Raw genomic sequence first — 15,594 nt, forward strand, 5'->3', positions numbered from 1 at the left:
CTGTCCTCCCAGCAGAGCTGTTCCAGCCCTCGGAGCGTCGCTGGGGCCTCCTCTGGCCCCGCTCCAGCAGGTCCGTGTCCCTCCTGTGCCGAGGGCTCCAGGGCTGGAGCCCCAGCCAGTGCAAAGGCACGGCAGATCCTGCTGCACCTGGGATCACGCTTAGTTAAAAACCAGCTTCAGCTCATCCCTCCGAAGCCACCGGGGTATTTCCAGCCAGGAGGTGTCAGCAGAGCCCCGTGGTTGAGCGTGAGGCTCCCGGCACCCAAGGGGATGGGTATGGGGGAGAGAGCACGAGGGGCAGAGCCCAGGGCACAGGCTCAAAAGACATCCGTGCTGCTCACGTCCATGCGGCGTTCACCTTGACAAGGAGCTGGTGAACAAGTGAGGGAACCCCGGGCAGACGCTTTTTCCTGACGCTCAAATACCCTTGGTTCAGTGTGGCTTGTTTCATTTCCCAAATGAATAAAGTCAGCCAGTTAATTCTATTAACATCTATCTACTGGTATAACACAGTCAGAATCCACTTTAAGCATGTCTCATGAGGTTAAATCCAATTTGTTTTCCTTAGTACTAGTCCTTTGTATTCAAATCCAGGCTGTGGCTGAAGACCAGCCCAGACACGCCAAGACACGTGTGCTGATCCCATTCAGTTTGGGGCTTTCTGACCCAGCTGCTTGGGGTGGAAATCACCCACCAGAATCACACTTGCAGCTGTCTGGGTCTTCTCTGTATTTTAGGGTGACTGCTACCTGCACATCTCAAAGCAATCTGTAAAGCAGACCAAAAAATTGCCATAATTTTATAGCTGGAGAAACCGGAGCAGAGAAAACAGAAGCGATTTGTCCACTGACAACCAGCCGTGCATCAGGGTAGGACCCAGTTTCCTGAGCCCTGGCTCAGTTAAATGGCAGAGTGTGGCTGTCAATGACTGTAAGCAATGGGGACAGAGAGACTGACCAAAAAATGCTGCAAACTAGGGGAGACAAAGTATTTTAAGCCTTTTACCCCAATCTCCTGCCTAACACATTCTCAAGAACTTTTTCCAGTAGTTTTCGCATCCTTCCCGCTCTGTGTGTCTGTGACCTTGTCTAGCTTTTAAGATCTGAAGTGGTGAAGAAATGCACCTTGTCTCAGCACAAATTACCTTCACTGCTGAAATCTGTGCCTTATTTCTAGATGGACTTTGTCTGCCTCTACATGGTGCCCATGATGTTTTTATATGTCAGGCAGTGAGAGAGAGCACAGACAAAGCCCAGACCTCTCCTCCCTGATGTGCAGTTCTGGGTTGTGCCACCAAAGGTGGCAGTGATCCTAGGGAAGGACCTGTTTTTAGACTGGTTTCCTAAAGGTACGAAACATATGTGTGGGAGTGAACCTGTTTTTTCAGTGCCCACCAACAATTTTTTTAATTCACTGGTTAACTTCATCCCTGTGTGCCATAGGGGAAGAGCATGAAAGGTATCAGATAGCCACGAGTTTTGGGAGCTTATCTGGTGTGGTGGTGCATTGCACCCCCGCCCTTAGGAACTCTCGTCAAGCCTTGGCCTTGGTGCAATGAGTTTGGCGGTTAAGAGCCCCTTGACCGTACCCAGCACTCTTGCGTAGCTAAGGTGGGGAATGGTACTGACCGTTCCAGGAATTCAGTTGTGGGAGTAACTGATCATCCCCTGATATCCCTGGAACATATTTACTGAATTGTGACTCAGGTGGGTGAGTACCAGTGTCACTGGAATTTTGGGAATTCCAGCAATTACCGACAAATGATTATGGCCAGGATGGAAATTTACTGATGCCTAAAGTCAAACATCTCGTGACCCTATAAACAGCGGTTCTAAGTGAGGCCCTCTGAGCTCTCCTGGACCACAACCGGCTACAACCAGCATCTTCTACTGAGCGGGATGCCTGTCAGAGCTCGTGAACTTTCAAGTTTATGAAGTTAGGAGGACCGTCGCCGAAGACTGATGACAGGACCTGGGCTGAACCTCCCCGCTCCTTGAGGCTCAACCCTCAGCCACTGAGAAATGCAAAGGCATTCGACATGAACATTTCACTGAAGTCAAGGGGAACTTTTTAACAGGTATAACTTTATATTTCTCTATATCTATATCTCTGTGTGTACATGCAATTTACCCTTTAGACAAAAACTGTTGACCAAGTCTAGGACTAAGAGTGGATTCAGCCGCACCTACAATCCTCTCTGAGAAGTTTAGAAAGCAAGGGGGTCCACTCTCAACCTCATGACTCAACAGGAGGGTCTCCCTCATCATCTTCCCTTATCTTTCTATAAATCATACCAACCTGATTCTGACTCGATTTCCCTTTGTATGCTTTTTCCATGTTGAATAAGTGATAGAGTGAACCTTGCCATTGAATTCTGTTGTTATGCTTTTTACAAATTCATATTAAAATAATTTCTTTTCCTAATATCTCTGGCAGTGATTCTTTAAGTGGCCTAAACCACTCATTTGTGACCTCTGGCCAGGTGGATGAAGGATGTTCTTGGTAGGGTAGCCTGGGAGGTAAATTCAGCCCTTATCGGGCATCAGAGAATCCACAGGAGTTCTCAGAACTGTAGGGAATGGGGTTCAACTGGCAGACCGTAGTATCTAAGACAAGGTATCTACACATGGTATCTAGTCACCCCTTACAGGGCATGGGGATCTGGTCCCCACTGCTGTTCCCAGGTCTGTTGGGCCGAATGTCTCCAGGTCTCATGATGGCACTGAATTCACCTCTGACTTCATCTCTGCAGACAGTGGTGGGAGTTTGGACAACCAGTGCATGTGGGAACACTTACACACCATGTCTGAGTTGAGAGACACATCTCTGTCCAGTAGCACTTCAGTGGCCAGGTGGGCATGCTCACCTGTCTGTGACCAGGGGCTTCACAGGTTGAGATGAGGAAACAGAGACCAGCTCTCCATCTTCATCACCTTCATCCTCACTTGAATTCTGGAGCAGCTCGGACTGCTCCATGTCCCCATCCCCTCCTTCTTTCTTCCTCCGTAGGATGGGTTTGGTCATGCCATCAACCTGGTTCCCATAGTTACCTCAAGAGAAAATGTGAAATAAAGTCACAGGGTTGTAACTCCAATCGGGGTCAATCTCTTGGCCTTAATTCAGGTTGGGGAGAAGTTTTCTCTGCAGGAACCATGGGGGACAGCCGAGTTCAACTCTCTGAAACCATGCCCAGGAACCGTAAATTAGTGATGGGTGTCTGTCCCCGGCTCATGTCCCCTCTTGAGCCAGGAGGAATATGCACCCTCTCTTCAGTGGTCGGCCTCAGTAGGCACAAAGCCACATGAGAGAGGGAGCAGGTCCACTGGCCACAGCACAGGATGAGCACAACAGATGATTTGGGGCCCTGGGTAGCTTGTGCTGGTAAAGTAACCATCACCTTCTCCCTAAACTGAGAGCTCTGCATGCTCTGGCATGTGTTGATAAGGAAAATGGGGAAGAAACCCTGCTCTCAGCCTTGGATCTTGCATTCCCCACCAGGCATGCTTCAAAACCACCCTCCCTGAAAAACAACCAACCTATTGTGACTTCGAAGTTGATGGGTTTGTCACCGATCTTCCTGTCGATCATGGTAGCTTCCAGGAAGGCTCCAAAGAGAAAGAACTCCTCCATCTTCCCAGTGCAGTTCTGCAGAAGAAATCGCAGGGATCAGAGTTGAGGTCAGTCAGAGACACACCTAGGAGGACAGGTCGCCTTGGGCAGAGGGGTGCATCACCTGGCACCTCTGAGCACCCTCATGGGCTTTCGGAAGGTGAGATGTCACTGCTTGGGCTTTCAAGGGGACCATGAGGGTTTTCTCTCCCCCCGGCTGAGCTATCTCTAGGCTCATTGCAGAGAGACTGTAATTAAAGATTTTAGCTTAACTTTTAAATGGGTTTAGATCAGTCATCCCTTGCACATGAGGGACTGTCTAAGGGACATTCAGGAATATGAGACTGAGTTTATCCACAAATCGAATTAATGAAAGCACACCTAGCCATCTGCCTGGATGGTCTTTCAGAACTGGAATGGCTTTGTTTCCAGGTGGCTTAATTTCCCCTGGAGGTGAATGAAGGCCACTTTACTTCCGAATGAGAGCTTTCACACAGAGGGTGCACTGCCATCAGACTTCTCCGTTTCTATTTCACACCCTTGGCTCATATGGATTGACATATGTGGGCATCCCCAGGCGGGACAAGCCTGGATGTGTCTGTCTGTGCAGAGAACAGCAGCAGTCTTGTGGGCTCTACGTATCAGGGCTAAAGCTGTGAGGGTTCGCTTGTCAGGAAACAGCCGTTCCATTTCTCTGACCAGTTTCACCCTGACAGAATTGGTTAGGATATAGATTAGATTCTTGGCTTCTGTTCATCTTCAGGATAGGAGTGAGACAGTTGGCATTAGGAGATGGCTCTCTTTGGCCTTGTCTAACTCCCAACTGGAGAAACATCTCAAAGTTGAGGATCCTCCCTCACTCAGATATTTCTTCTGCCCAGCACTCCTAAGAGAGGTAAGCATATGAATGATCATAAAAACTGAAATCCTTGCAAGATTTGCTTTCATTGTGCTGGGGGATCCAGAACACAGGACAACTCTAAATGAAATCCTTGGTTTGTGAAACCAAAGACAAAAAAACAAGAGGCCTGAGACCCAAGACTCACCGCTGGCAGCTGTAGGGTTAGGAGCGACTTACATCAGCAATTGATGTGGCCTGCTCGACTTGCACCTCAGTGGAGCTGTTGATCTCCGGGTTGGTGGTGTCCAAGATCTCCACAGCAAGACTCATCAGAAGCCTGGCCCTGAAGGAGACGCCTTCTCCCAGACCCTCGTTCAGTTCTTGGTGCTCGTCCATCAGGGTGTAGTTCCGGGTGGACCCGTACATGTTCACCCACGCCGGGCCAAAGGTGGGCAGGAAGCCTGCAGCAGACCCAACATGCATGTAGGGAAGGGGATGTGCAAGAAGGAGGGCATGTCTTTGCCTCAGAGTACAAACTCACTCATGGATTGGCATCACTGTCCTGGTCTGTGTATGGCAACGCAGGCTTGAATATGCACGTGTGTGCGTGGAAATACGTGATTGAAACTATACATGGAGACAGTTTTGCAGTGAAGGCAGTGATGGGGATGTGCAGTCCACCAGCCCAAAGATAGAGGTGAGTCTCCCATTTGGTGAGTCTCCAATGTGAGAGTCAAGAAAAAAGAACCTCCCATTAGTCCCCCTTTCTAGAGCCATCTTTGTTTTCACATTGGTCCTGCCTATGTATGCTGGTGTGTTCATGTGTGTGTGAATGGGGGAACCTGTCAGATATTCGTCCATTCATGGCAATGAATTTTTTGTTCTTGGGTGTCTCTGTTTCCAAGTGGTAGACTGGAGGCTTGTGATGGGGCTTGGTTTTCAAAGAGTGCATGTCCAGTGACCTCAGAAAGACCACTGCAGTGAATCAAAGTCTCTCCAGCCGGGCACCAAGAAGCAGCTGTCTTCAGGGGTGGAGAAGGAGCCTAGGCTATTTTGCTAACTCTCTGCCAAAGGGGTGTCTCCCTACCATGAAGAAGGTAGCTTGGTCTACCCCCGCCTTAGCTTTACCTTTGTCTCCTTCGTTAGAGATCTTCCGCAAATCAATGAAGTGGGTACCAATGGCCACATCGTTGACTTTGTCCGAGTCTCGGATCTGGATCTTTATCCGCTTGCACAATGGGGGGAACATTTCTGTGAAAATTATTTGCTCATTCCAGAGAGGCTCATAGCTGCTTTTTTGTATGGATGTCTTCCCCTGCCGAGTGGGAGGAGATCGATGTTTGACAAGGGTTTGAGCTCCTGAGCCATCGCTCACAACCTGAACTGCTCCCTTGCTAATGACCACTGAAACATGCATTCTGCCTTGTGACTCTCCTCTCCCAAGTAACAAGCTCCTTTCCTCAACTGGAGAGTGCTGCAAGCCCACCATAGTCTGCACAAGAGAGGGGAAACATAGCAAATAAGGTGACTTTGCCATGCCTCTCAGCATCTCCATGCCAGGACAGCTAAGATAATTTCTGGCCACCTCTACATGGCTTGTCCTGCTCACGTTACCTCCCAGGGCCACCCTGGTACCAGATGCGGCTTGCTCACCTTCTGCCCTGCAAAGACCACCTGCACGTAGGGGTCTACCAAGTCCTTGTTCTCCCCGATGAGAGCCTTCTTCACATTGGCCATGATGCTGGCGTTCATACGGGGCAGCCCCTCCGCTCGATAGATCTTGATGTAGAAACGAGCCCACTGCCTCTCCGGAGGGACCCCATCTGGGAGGAGGAGGTTCCTGCAACATCGACAGGCAGGGTTGGAAACAGCTACTGGGGCTGGCAGGTTTGTCAGGAGAGGCTTACCAAAGAGAGAGAAGCTGCCCCGCTTCCTGAGCGCAGGCTCTGTGGAGGTGGAAAGATGACCATTTCTGCAGCCATACATTTTGTTGCTCTCCTGTTTCTCCCCATCCTCTGTTTTGGGATGGGGAGTGGTGATTTCATACGCAAAAGTCTTGAGCCCCCTGGGACAATGTGCATTCCACTAAAGGGATATAATCATTATTGTCAGTGGAGTCTAGAGGACAGCTAAATTCAGCCTAATTTAGACATTTAAAGCAGGCCAGATGAACGGGATGTTTTTCTTATCAGGGTACAAGGGGAGCTGGAGTGGTTATTTTAGGGGAAGAATTGAACTCAATCAAATTGTTTTTCTTGCTATATATGGCTTTCTTCTTCTAGGGGGAAGAAATGAGAGCCGTGGGGGTTGCCATGAACAAAACAATTTCTGGAGGAATTGCTGGAGTTGTCCATGAAAAAGTCAGATAATATCAGCACTACTGCATGGAACGACGGCCCAGACTGGTTCACGTGGTGCCGCAAGCCACCTGGTCCCCAGCAAGTCAAGCAAGCTGCACTGGTATTTTGCTACTAGTCTGGGTTTCTGACTGTGGTGAGAGGCTGAGCAGTAGACTTGAAAGCCCGTGGTTGCACTTGGAGGTATTTAATTAGCCTGAAATATTTTGGGGCTGGAACTAAGTTTTAAACATTCCTGATTTTTCTTCCATGGCCTTTTACATGCTCTGGGGAGTCAAAGAGCCCTGCGACCCATGCAGACTGGGAAACCTCACCCAGACCTCCCTGCTCTGTCCTGCCAGCGAGTGATGAGACCCCATCCCATCCAAGGGCCAACAGGAGCATTACATAACCAGTGGGGACATCAGATTGGTTGGCATCAGGCTGACATTGCTATAGAAAGCTCAACAGCCAGCAGATGGCCTGACCTGATAGAAATGACTGGTCTGTGCTTGATATGACCTGGATTTGCACAAGTTATCTGCCATATGTTCTCTCTTCTCAACAACTTGATCCCTCTGGTTTCATTGCACATGGTAGGCATGGGCTATCAGCCTCACCCAGAAGGGATGCTGTCCTCATTGCACAGTCCAAGGTGAAGAGACATGAAAAGTCATTCCCAAGCAAGGCTATGTGAAGCTGGGTCTTCAGATCCTTACCCTTCAATATCATCCTCTTCCGTCTCATTGGCTTTGTGTGGTGTCTTGATGTTGTCCCCTTTCCCTACCACGGCGATGTCACACTTTATGTAACCTTTCAGCCCGGCAGTGAGATCCTCAGGGTCGGAAAGGATGGCCCATTTGTGGTAGAACTGGTGCTCTGGAAGCCAGGGGAAAAGACAGTAATTTATCAGAATGAGACACAACAATTACTGCGAGGACTGGAAACATCCTTCCACTTGAGTGGGGGGACCTGCACATACACGTAAGAGACAACTTCAGGTGTGAAGAATTCAGACAGAAACCCCTGAAAAATTCATTAGGAAGATGTATTTGATGTCGAAGTCTGAGAAGCAATGGGATAAATTATCTGAAGGAGTTTGGAGTCTCCAATGCTGGAAGTCACCATCCCTGGAGGTATTGTGTAGATGTGACGCTTAGGGACATGGTTTAGTGGTGTGCTCGGTAGTGTTAGGTTAAGATTCAATAATCTTAAGGGTCTTTTCCAACCTAAATGATTCTATGATTCAAAGTCTTTATGTCTCAGGTGCCTTTTGGATGGTGTTAGAAAGATTTCATCCTTCTGCGGAGCAGGGAACCAGACTAGATGCTCCTTTAAGGTGCCTCCAGCATCATCTGCTGAGCACCCCTGAAGGGCAGACTTTGGAGGATTCATTTACATCTTAGCTCAGGCTTATTTATAAAGGCAGAGTGCAGCAATAGGCGTGACATAGGAGCAAGGAAAAAAAAAATGCTGTGATTTTGGAGGAATCTTTTTCTGAAGGGGTGTTGCGTGTTCAGCTCTAGCCTGCTGTGAGCACCGGGCCCTCAAAAGGGCATTGTTGTTCTGTTTATCATCAGTGAGCAACACAGCAGCAGCTCTAATCAACCTCTCTCTCTTTTCCATTGCACACCAGGCATCTTCATTTCTTGGTTTAAATGCCAGCCACAAAGGGCAAGATCCATCCCATGACCTCCAGCTATCTGGAAGGTCAATATCTTGCCTAAGTAAGTCTCCTTGGGCTTCCTTCCTCAGCAGGTCAGTGGACAGAGACCAGCACACCCAGAGGGCATCTCAGCCTCTGGCTGTAACTCCTTATTTCTTGATGGGATATACAACCTCCTCCTGAGGTGCAGAGTGCTCTTTCCTGACAGCAGAGGGTAGCCCAGGTGACCATCTTATATCTTGCTATATACTAAAATTAAGTTCGATAAGCATCACCCAAGGAAACTAGCACCTTCCCAGCTACCTTGCAAGGACAGTTATTCAATGGTGCACGTAGGCACATAGGACTGGTTGCAAACAGCATTTACGTACCGGGCTGAGTATAAACTGTTCCAACGTCCATCTTGAAGGAGCCTACCAAAGTCCCACTGCGCAAGAGGTTTTTTGAGTGGATCACCTGGAAATCAAGAGGCAAAAACAGGTCAGACTTTCTTCCATGCCCTGGAGGCCATAAGGCTCTTTCCAGAGGTGTTCAGTGTCAGATGGGAAAGGAGCTGATGCATCTTCCTTGGCCTGTATGAGGACACTAAGAGGCACGGTGGGGTTGCCAGCTCTTGCTTAGCAGTCTTGCAAGCAAGTGTGTTCTTGGATTGAATAGAAAAAAATGCAAAGAAATTAATCTTTAAAACAAGATGCAGTTTTCCAGCCACTATAGTAACAACTGGTCGAAGCGTGGCATAGATACGGATATTCCTAATTAGTGTGCTTCGGTCAGTGAATCTGCAAATCTTGTTCACCGCTCTCCTCCGTCACTGTGGGGAGGGCTGCAGTCTCTGCTTTGCTCTCAGCATCTACAGTCCTGAATTTCCACAATAGCTCTGTCAGTCTCACGCCTCAGGAAATCCTCTCAGGAGGACCAGGAGGGACTTGCTTCTCTCCAAGCTGAAACACGTCCCGGGACAGGTTTAGTTCTGCCTGGCTCTGAAAGGCCAGAGATTAGCCACACAGGGAGACAGTGGAAGCAGGAGTGGAGCCGTGTGGCCCCAGCAATGAGGGTCAGCAAGAGAAAGAGGGACTGGGTGCCTGCAAAAGGGGTGAGGCTCGTAGGACCGAGCACCTCTGTTCCTGTTGGGGGTCTCACAAGGACCTTAGATCCATCCCCAGTGCATACACAAAATGGACTGATTTCTCCCAAAACCCCATGAAAAGGATGAACACAACCACGCTCACTTACAGACAGCTTGATGATCTTGTCGAACATGACATCTGGGGGCACGTGGAAATCGAAGACGAAGTACTGAAAGGGAAGGAGCAGTCGTGGGGGCAGGCAAAAACTCCTTTTGGCTCGAAAGGCAGTGGTATGGTGCCCGCTGCAGCTGGGGAAGCTGTGGCTGCCTGGAGGAGCATCCTGGAGCACCCGTCACAGCAGGGACGGATCTGTGTGAGCCCCAACACTGCCAGCCTCTGCAGTCTGAGGAACTAGAAAGAAGCCCTAACTTCTTGGAAAGAATGAGAATAATTTGGCACAGATCAAGCGAGTACGCTTTTTACCATTTTGCAAAATACCAGAGGTCAAAGGTTTCATTTCTTCTTCTGCGTGGTTTGAGGTTTCATCTTATTCTGACAAGAGGTGACAGAAGAAAAAAAGAAAAAGACCCAAGTGACAAGAAATTACATTTGATTGACTAATAGCAATGTAGACCCTGAGGAGCCGGTAGCCGTGAGTATCACCAGAGGACAGACCCACCTCATTGTAGTAAGGGCAACTGGTCGATTCCTTCATGGATGTGTATTTCTTTTCCTCTCCAACCTCCACGCAGACCACGGGGTCCATGTTGAGCCCAACCAGCTGCCGGGCCTCGATGATGGTGATGCTGACCTGCAGAGAGGGATTCGTGCACCTTCTCCTGAGAGCAGCACCAGATGCCGCTCGCTGCCTTAACCCCTGCCTCCCCACCTCTTGATTTTGAGTCATTTTCGGTGCAATGGTGGCAGCTCTGGGGTCTACTGGTCAAGCCAAAGACACCGGGTTGCTTGGACAAGCCTGAGTGAGCTGCAGCGTGGTGTGGGATGCAGAAGACCCTGGGCATCCCTGTTGCTTCCGCCTCGGAGCATGGCAAGGTGTAAAGCCAAATGGATTTAGCGAAGCTGTGGGAGTGGAGCTTGGCTGGCGAGACCCCAGCTGGCTTCACTTGCTTCTGCTAGAAAACGCAAAGGGGCGATCATTGCAGGTCCCTTCCAACAGGAATATTCTATTCTAGTCTAGTCTACTCCACTCTCCATTATTTCTGGAGGATTCCCCACCATTTCATGGTTCAGCCTTCCTATATGCATGCATACACACATGCTGGTTTATTTAAATTAAGTGCTCGTCTATGTGGTATATGAGAAATAAACTACTTTCAATAGAACGTAAGAAAATCATCCAGATGGAACGCTTGCATGTATTTATGACACAGAAGTTTGTCATTCACAATTCAATCCACCTTGTGACATTAAATTAATATTAGGTATTTAGATAGTCTCTAAATTCATTCCTTGCAATTAAATTCATATTCCTGCTTGGATTATAGCTAAATTTCTTAATTTAACTAAAAAACATAAGGTGCAATTTCAAGTAGGTACCAAGTCTTTTCAATGCCCAGCAGCCATTTTCCTAGAGTCATCTCTTTAAAATCGATCACAAGTTGGTGGTAGGACAGGTAACCTCCAGGTTTCAAAGCATAGTGAATTTGGGTACCATTTAAAATTATTGTTTTAAAATAACATGAGATCTCAGTCCTGGCTAACAGATGAGTTAATTTACACATGCCTTCTCTAGCTGTCGTTAATTATTTTTGTAACTTGAACTCAGCTGTATCTTAAATCATATAATAATGGAAAATAGAAACCTATTAAAAATTAAACTATTATCTTTGTCATTTGGGGAAATTTCATTTTGGCAACATATTAAGAGGCTCGACTTTCAATTGGATTTCTTTAAAACAGGCTCAGATTCCAGTTTAAAAAAAAAAAAAAAAAAAGAAAAACCCGCCCGAAGTTGTGGGATGCTGTGATAATTTAAGCTGAAATATTCTATTTTATTCTAGAGTGCTTCTAAAAGGCAGCTGGTAAAAGGTAGCTGAGCCCTCTGAGGAAGGGGCTGGGGATGACTTTGCTGGGCACCATCCTGCATTGACACTTCGTTCTGCAATAAATCTCTGACAAAACCAGCTATTTGCATCGTTCCAAGATGTCCCCAGGAACGCGTTGCTGTGCTCAGAAGCGGGGACATAAAGCCAAACAGCTGCTGAATCAGCACGGCTTGGCAAAAATGAGAAGAGGAGCCACTTTATGAATCACGCTGGCACCAACCGGTGAACGAAAAGGGAGCGGCAGGGATCATCTGAGCCTTGGGAAACTAAACGTGGGGTTCTTCTAGCTCCAGACGAAGTGGCAGGAGCGGAGCGTCGCTCAACGGGAGAGCAGCAGCCACGTACCAGCCCATCTGAGGAAATCCAGTGAGCGACTTGCTGCCGGCCGGGGCTCACCAATCTCAAATACCAAACAGCGTACTGAAAGCTCTTGAGATGTGAGATAAATGTATTGGAGACAGCCCGTTTCAATCACAGCTTAATTTGGGCTTTCTGGGCTTCACATGATGGAGAGCAAAACCAGTTAATTACTTAACCTGGAGTTTATTGCTCGAGCATTTAAATGCCAGCTCTTGGAAGGTTGTGCTTTGTGAGTGCAGTGTGTTTGAAGCCCAGCATGAACTCATTCCCTGCAAAATGGTTGCCCCCACCCCGGGTTGTGACCCCTGTGGTCTGAGGTTGGGGCACAACGTTGTCACCTACCTGGTAGTCCATTGGCCTCCCAGCACTCGGCTCCATTTTGATGTCAGGCTTGGACCTTTTGGAGGGGCAGAAGAAACCCTCAGTCAAACCACAGACGGACTCGCCGCAAGCTGTGACGGAGCTTTTGCAGGGTCACCCCTCAAAGCTCCTGGCCCTTTTTGAATCTGAGGAACACAAACCCTGGGGGCTGCGAAACCCCACTGAACATTGGTGCTCTTCGTAGCAGGTCAAAAACCACCGGCCGCCTGGGGCAATGTGATTTCCAACGTACCCCATCGGAGGGAACACGGGGTTGTGAGGTGTCTGCCAGCGTGCCCTCACCTCCTGGCTTGCACAAGCCCACATCTGGCCCTCACCTCTTATTCGAGACATTGGTGGTGACAGCCGTGACGGAGGCCAAGGAGATGGTGTCTGGCTCCAGTCCACAGCCCTGTCTCATGGCTTTTCGGTCCAGGTCTTCTGCCTCCAAAACAGCGGGCTCATCTGCATAAAGGAGGCAAAAGAATGTCTCTTATTGTTTCCACCCGATGAATAATTAAGGGTGAAGAGAAAGGTAACCAATACGTCCTATCAACCTCACCTGATAATACAAAGAACAATGGTCACCAGGTCCGGTCACAGACAACCTGGTCTAAAAAGGGATTAAAAAAAGAGGTAGTGCCTCCTGCGACACATTATTCCACCTGGGCAGCATGCCTGTATAGGGTTTTGTGAAGACAAAATGAAAACAGAAAATGATAAACACACCAGACTTCAAGGGGTGAAAAAGCATTTGAGCAAGTGCTGGCAGCTCTAGCTACCAGAAAAGCAGCTGCAAAGATAACCAACTGTCTAGCTTTGGGGTAGAGCGGTCTGAAAAAATATGAGAAAGGGGTCATTTCCCAAGAAGAAAAATTGCTGCACGAGGGTCAAGACCCCAGATCCCACTGGCACTGAGACACAGCTGCGTTGTCCACCCATGTGCATTTCTATCAGAAGAAGTTGCTGAGATACCGCCTCTCCTGCGCACCGTGTGCGTGCCATGCCTGCCCTCCTGCCTTTGCTTCGGTCAAGAGATGACCACAAATCAGCAGTGATTTTGTTCCATTGGACCAAAACCATCAGCTGTTGGAGGACTGGTTTGCTTTGGTGGCACAGCTGTATGAATCCACTGGTACAGCACAGATGCTGCTCCCGGGAAACAGGTTCCCTGTGTCTTTACTGATCTAGGCAAGCTTGCTCCAGGAGATCGGCATGCTCCAAGAGACCAGAAATCAGGTTTTTCACTGTAGTCTGGCCCGTTTTTGTGACATAACATGGGCTTCAGCTGAAGCGAGGGAGATAGAGGCTGGCTGTTAGGAAAAGCTCTCCATCAGGGCGGAGAGACACACTGCTGCGTGTTGGGTGGGGAAAGGGTGTCCTCAACTCAACTGCGAGCTTTTGAGATTGAGCCAGAACCGTACCAGCCAGGAAGGACCTAAGCAGGTTCGAACCTGCCGTGTGCGGGTGGGCGGACAGACTCGCACCCTCCCAGCTTGGTTTTCGGTGATGCAGTTGGTCTGTTTGGCCTGAGCAGGACCAGCAGTCTGCGTGGGAGGAAAGCAGACCATGGCACAGGAGGGATGCTGGCTTGTCCAACAGGCGGAGGGTGCAACACACCTACTCCATCCCATCACCAACTGGCCAACCCAAGGGTAGGAGTCACAACTGAGACAGCACTGAGGCTGAGCGGGGAGGTTGGTGTTAAGAGAGCAGAGCCCTGGTGAGGTGTGTGAAAGCCAGAGGTACCTGGGGAAGGTGGAAGAAGGAGCCCCATGGCTGTGCAGCACTGACCACACCACGCAATATAGCAGCTGTGTTGCAACTGTTCCCCACAACACACACCCTGCTCCTGCCTTTGCATCCCAGCTGCTTTCCCCGTGGTCTTGTGTGAAGCTTTAACCATGAGATGAGTACCCGGGCACTGGGCAGAGATGGAGGCCACCCGGGTTTCGCTGCCATGCCTTGCCACAGGCTGCCAGTACCTCTACCCACGCTGGTGTCCCAGGCCAAATTCCCCTTTTCCTGTCCTCAAACTTGGCTGAAAAACCGGTGGAGACTTTCCCAGAAACACTATCTAAAGCAATGCTTTGTCCTCGCCTGCAAACACACGTTCCTGCATTTCTTTGCCCTGGAAACCCAATCCTTTGATCTGAATGGAAACAACAATGAATTTCCGATCGCTGACCCTCCCGTGCATCTCCAGAAAGGCGTCCGATGTCAGCAGCCCTCCCTCTCGCTGTGCTGCTGCTGCACCGTGCACCCAGCAAGGTGCCGGAGCTAACTCCTGCTTTGCATTCGCAAATCATCCCTGAAAATAAGCTGGAAGCTGCCCGCGTGGCTCCCGGGCTTTGCCACAGTGGCAGAAGGTGGGTGATGCCTGGCCAAGCCATCCATCAGTTCCTGCTTCCCATTGGAACCCCCCTCTCCAGCTCTCCTCCTGAGCACCCAACGCTTCCTCGTCTAATCCCCGAGTTTCCGACTGTGCCTGATGGAGCCACTGCAGGGACAGACCTTTTAGAAGGGCCTGTAGCCACAGGACAAGGGGTGACGGTTTTAAACTAAAAGAGGGGAGATTCAGACTGGATGGAAGGAAGACATTTTTCCCAGTGAGGGCGGGGAACCCCTGTCCCAGGTTGCCCAGAGAGGTGGTGGATGCCCCATCCCTGGAAACAGCCCAGGTCAGGCTGGACGGGGCTCTGAGCAACCTGCTCTGGGTGAAGATGTCCCTGCTCACTGCAGGGGTGGGACTAGAGGCCTCTGACGGCCCCTTCCCACCCAAACCCTGCTGTGATGCTATGGGGTTTCTCAGGTGCTTTCCTGGGATGTGGAGGAGAGCCAAAAAGCAGCACTGGAGCAGGGAACAACCTCCTCCCAGGAACAACATACCTTGTTTCCGATGGTCATCCTTCGATGGACGTGTCTTGCCAAGCTTCATGGCTGAAAAAACTCCTTTCCCGGCTCTAGAAGAAGAGAGGAAGGAGAAAAAAAAAATAATCAATTACTGTATTTTTAGTGGTGTTTTCTGTGACTTGAGGGTGGGAACAGCAGGAGCTTTTCACAGCTCAAAAGCAAGAGAGAAAATAGCAGCTGCAGGACTGAGCAGGGCTGCTGCAAACATGCCACAGGGCAGAGTCGAGATGGCAGCTGAACACACCGCCTTTGAGGCCTGGGTCTCGTTTTTTCCTCAGGGAATGCTCCAACACACGAGGCTGGAGCACAGCGTTGGCCGCCAAGAAACTCTTCCCCCCGACCCATGCCTCCCGTCTCTGCTGCCGGCCCCCGCTCT

The 15,594-nt window shown here is 49.5% G+C and overlaps 1 protein-coding gene across 1 annotated transcript in view; it reads right to left on the reverse strand.

Annotated features, from left to right (window-relative positions):
• Window positions 1-15,268, reverse strand: part of LOC104618735 (otoferlin-like) — a gene marked incomplete at both ends in the record, with an annotated part of 27,714 nt that extends 12,446 nt beyond the window's left edge. The window contains 12 exons of the mRNA XM_010284408.1: window positions 2,867-3,050; window positions 3,537-3,645; window positions 4,688-4,911; window positions 5,579-5,765; window positions 6,104-6,290; window positions 7,506-7,665; window positions 8,824-8,908; window positions 9,686-9,748; window positions 10,199-10,330; window positions 12,288-12,342; window positions 12,644-12,770; window positions 15,195-15,268. Of these exons, the coding sequence (XP_010282710.1) occupies window positions 2,867-3,050; window positions 3,537-3,645; window positions 4,688-4,911; window positions 5,579-5,765; window positions 6,104-6,290; window positions 7,506-7,665; window positions 8,824-8,908; window positions 9,686-9,748; window positions 10,199-10,330; window positions 12,288-12,342; window positions 12,644-12,770; window positions 15,195-15,268 (1,587 nt within the window). The remainder of the gene's footprint in view (window positions 1-2,866; window positions 3,051-3,536; window positions 3,646-4,687; window positions 4,912-5,578; window positions 5,766-6,103; window positions 6,291-7,505; window positions 7,666-8,823; window positions 8,909-9,685; window positions 9,749-10,198; window positions 10,331-12,287; window positions 12,343-12,643; window positions 12,771-15,194) is intronic.
• Window positions 15,269-15,594: the final 326 nt, after the last annotated feature.

Source organism: Phaethon lepturus, unplaced genomic scaffold, assembly GCF_000687285.1.
Source record: "Phaethon lepturus isolate BGI_N335 unplaced genomic scaffold, ASM68728v1 scaffold1463, whole genome shotgun sequence".
Classification (NCBI taxonomy): domain Eukaryota; kingdom Metazoa; phylum Chordata; class Aves; order Phaethontiformes; family Phaethontidae; genus Phaethon; species Phaethon lepturus.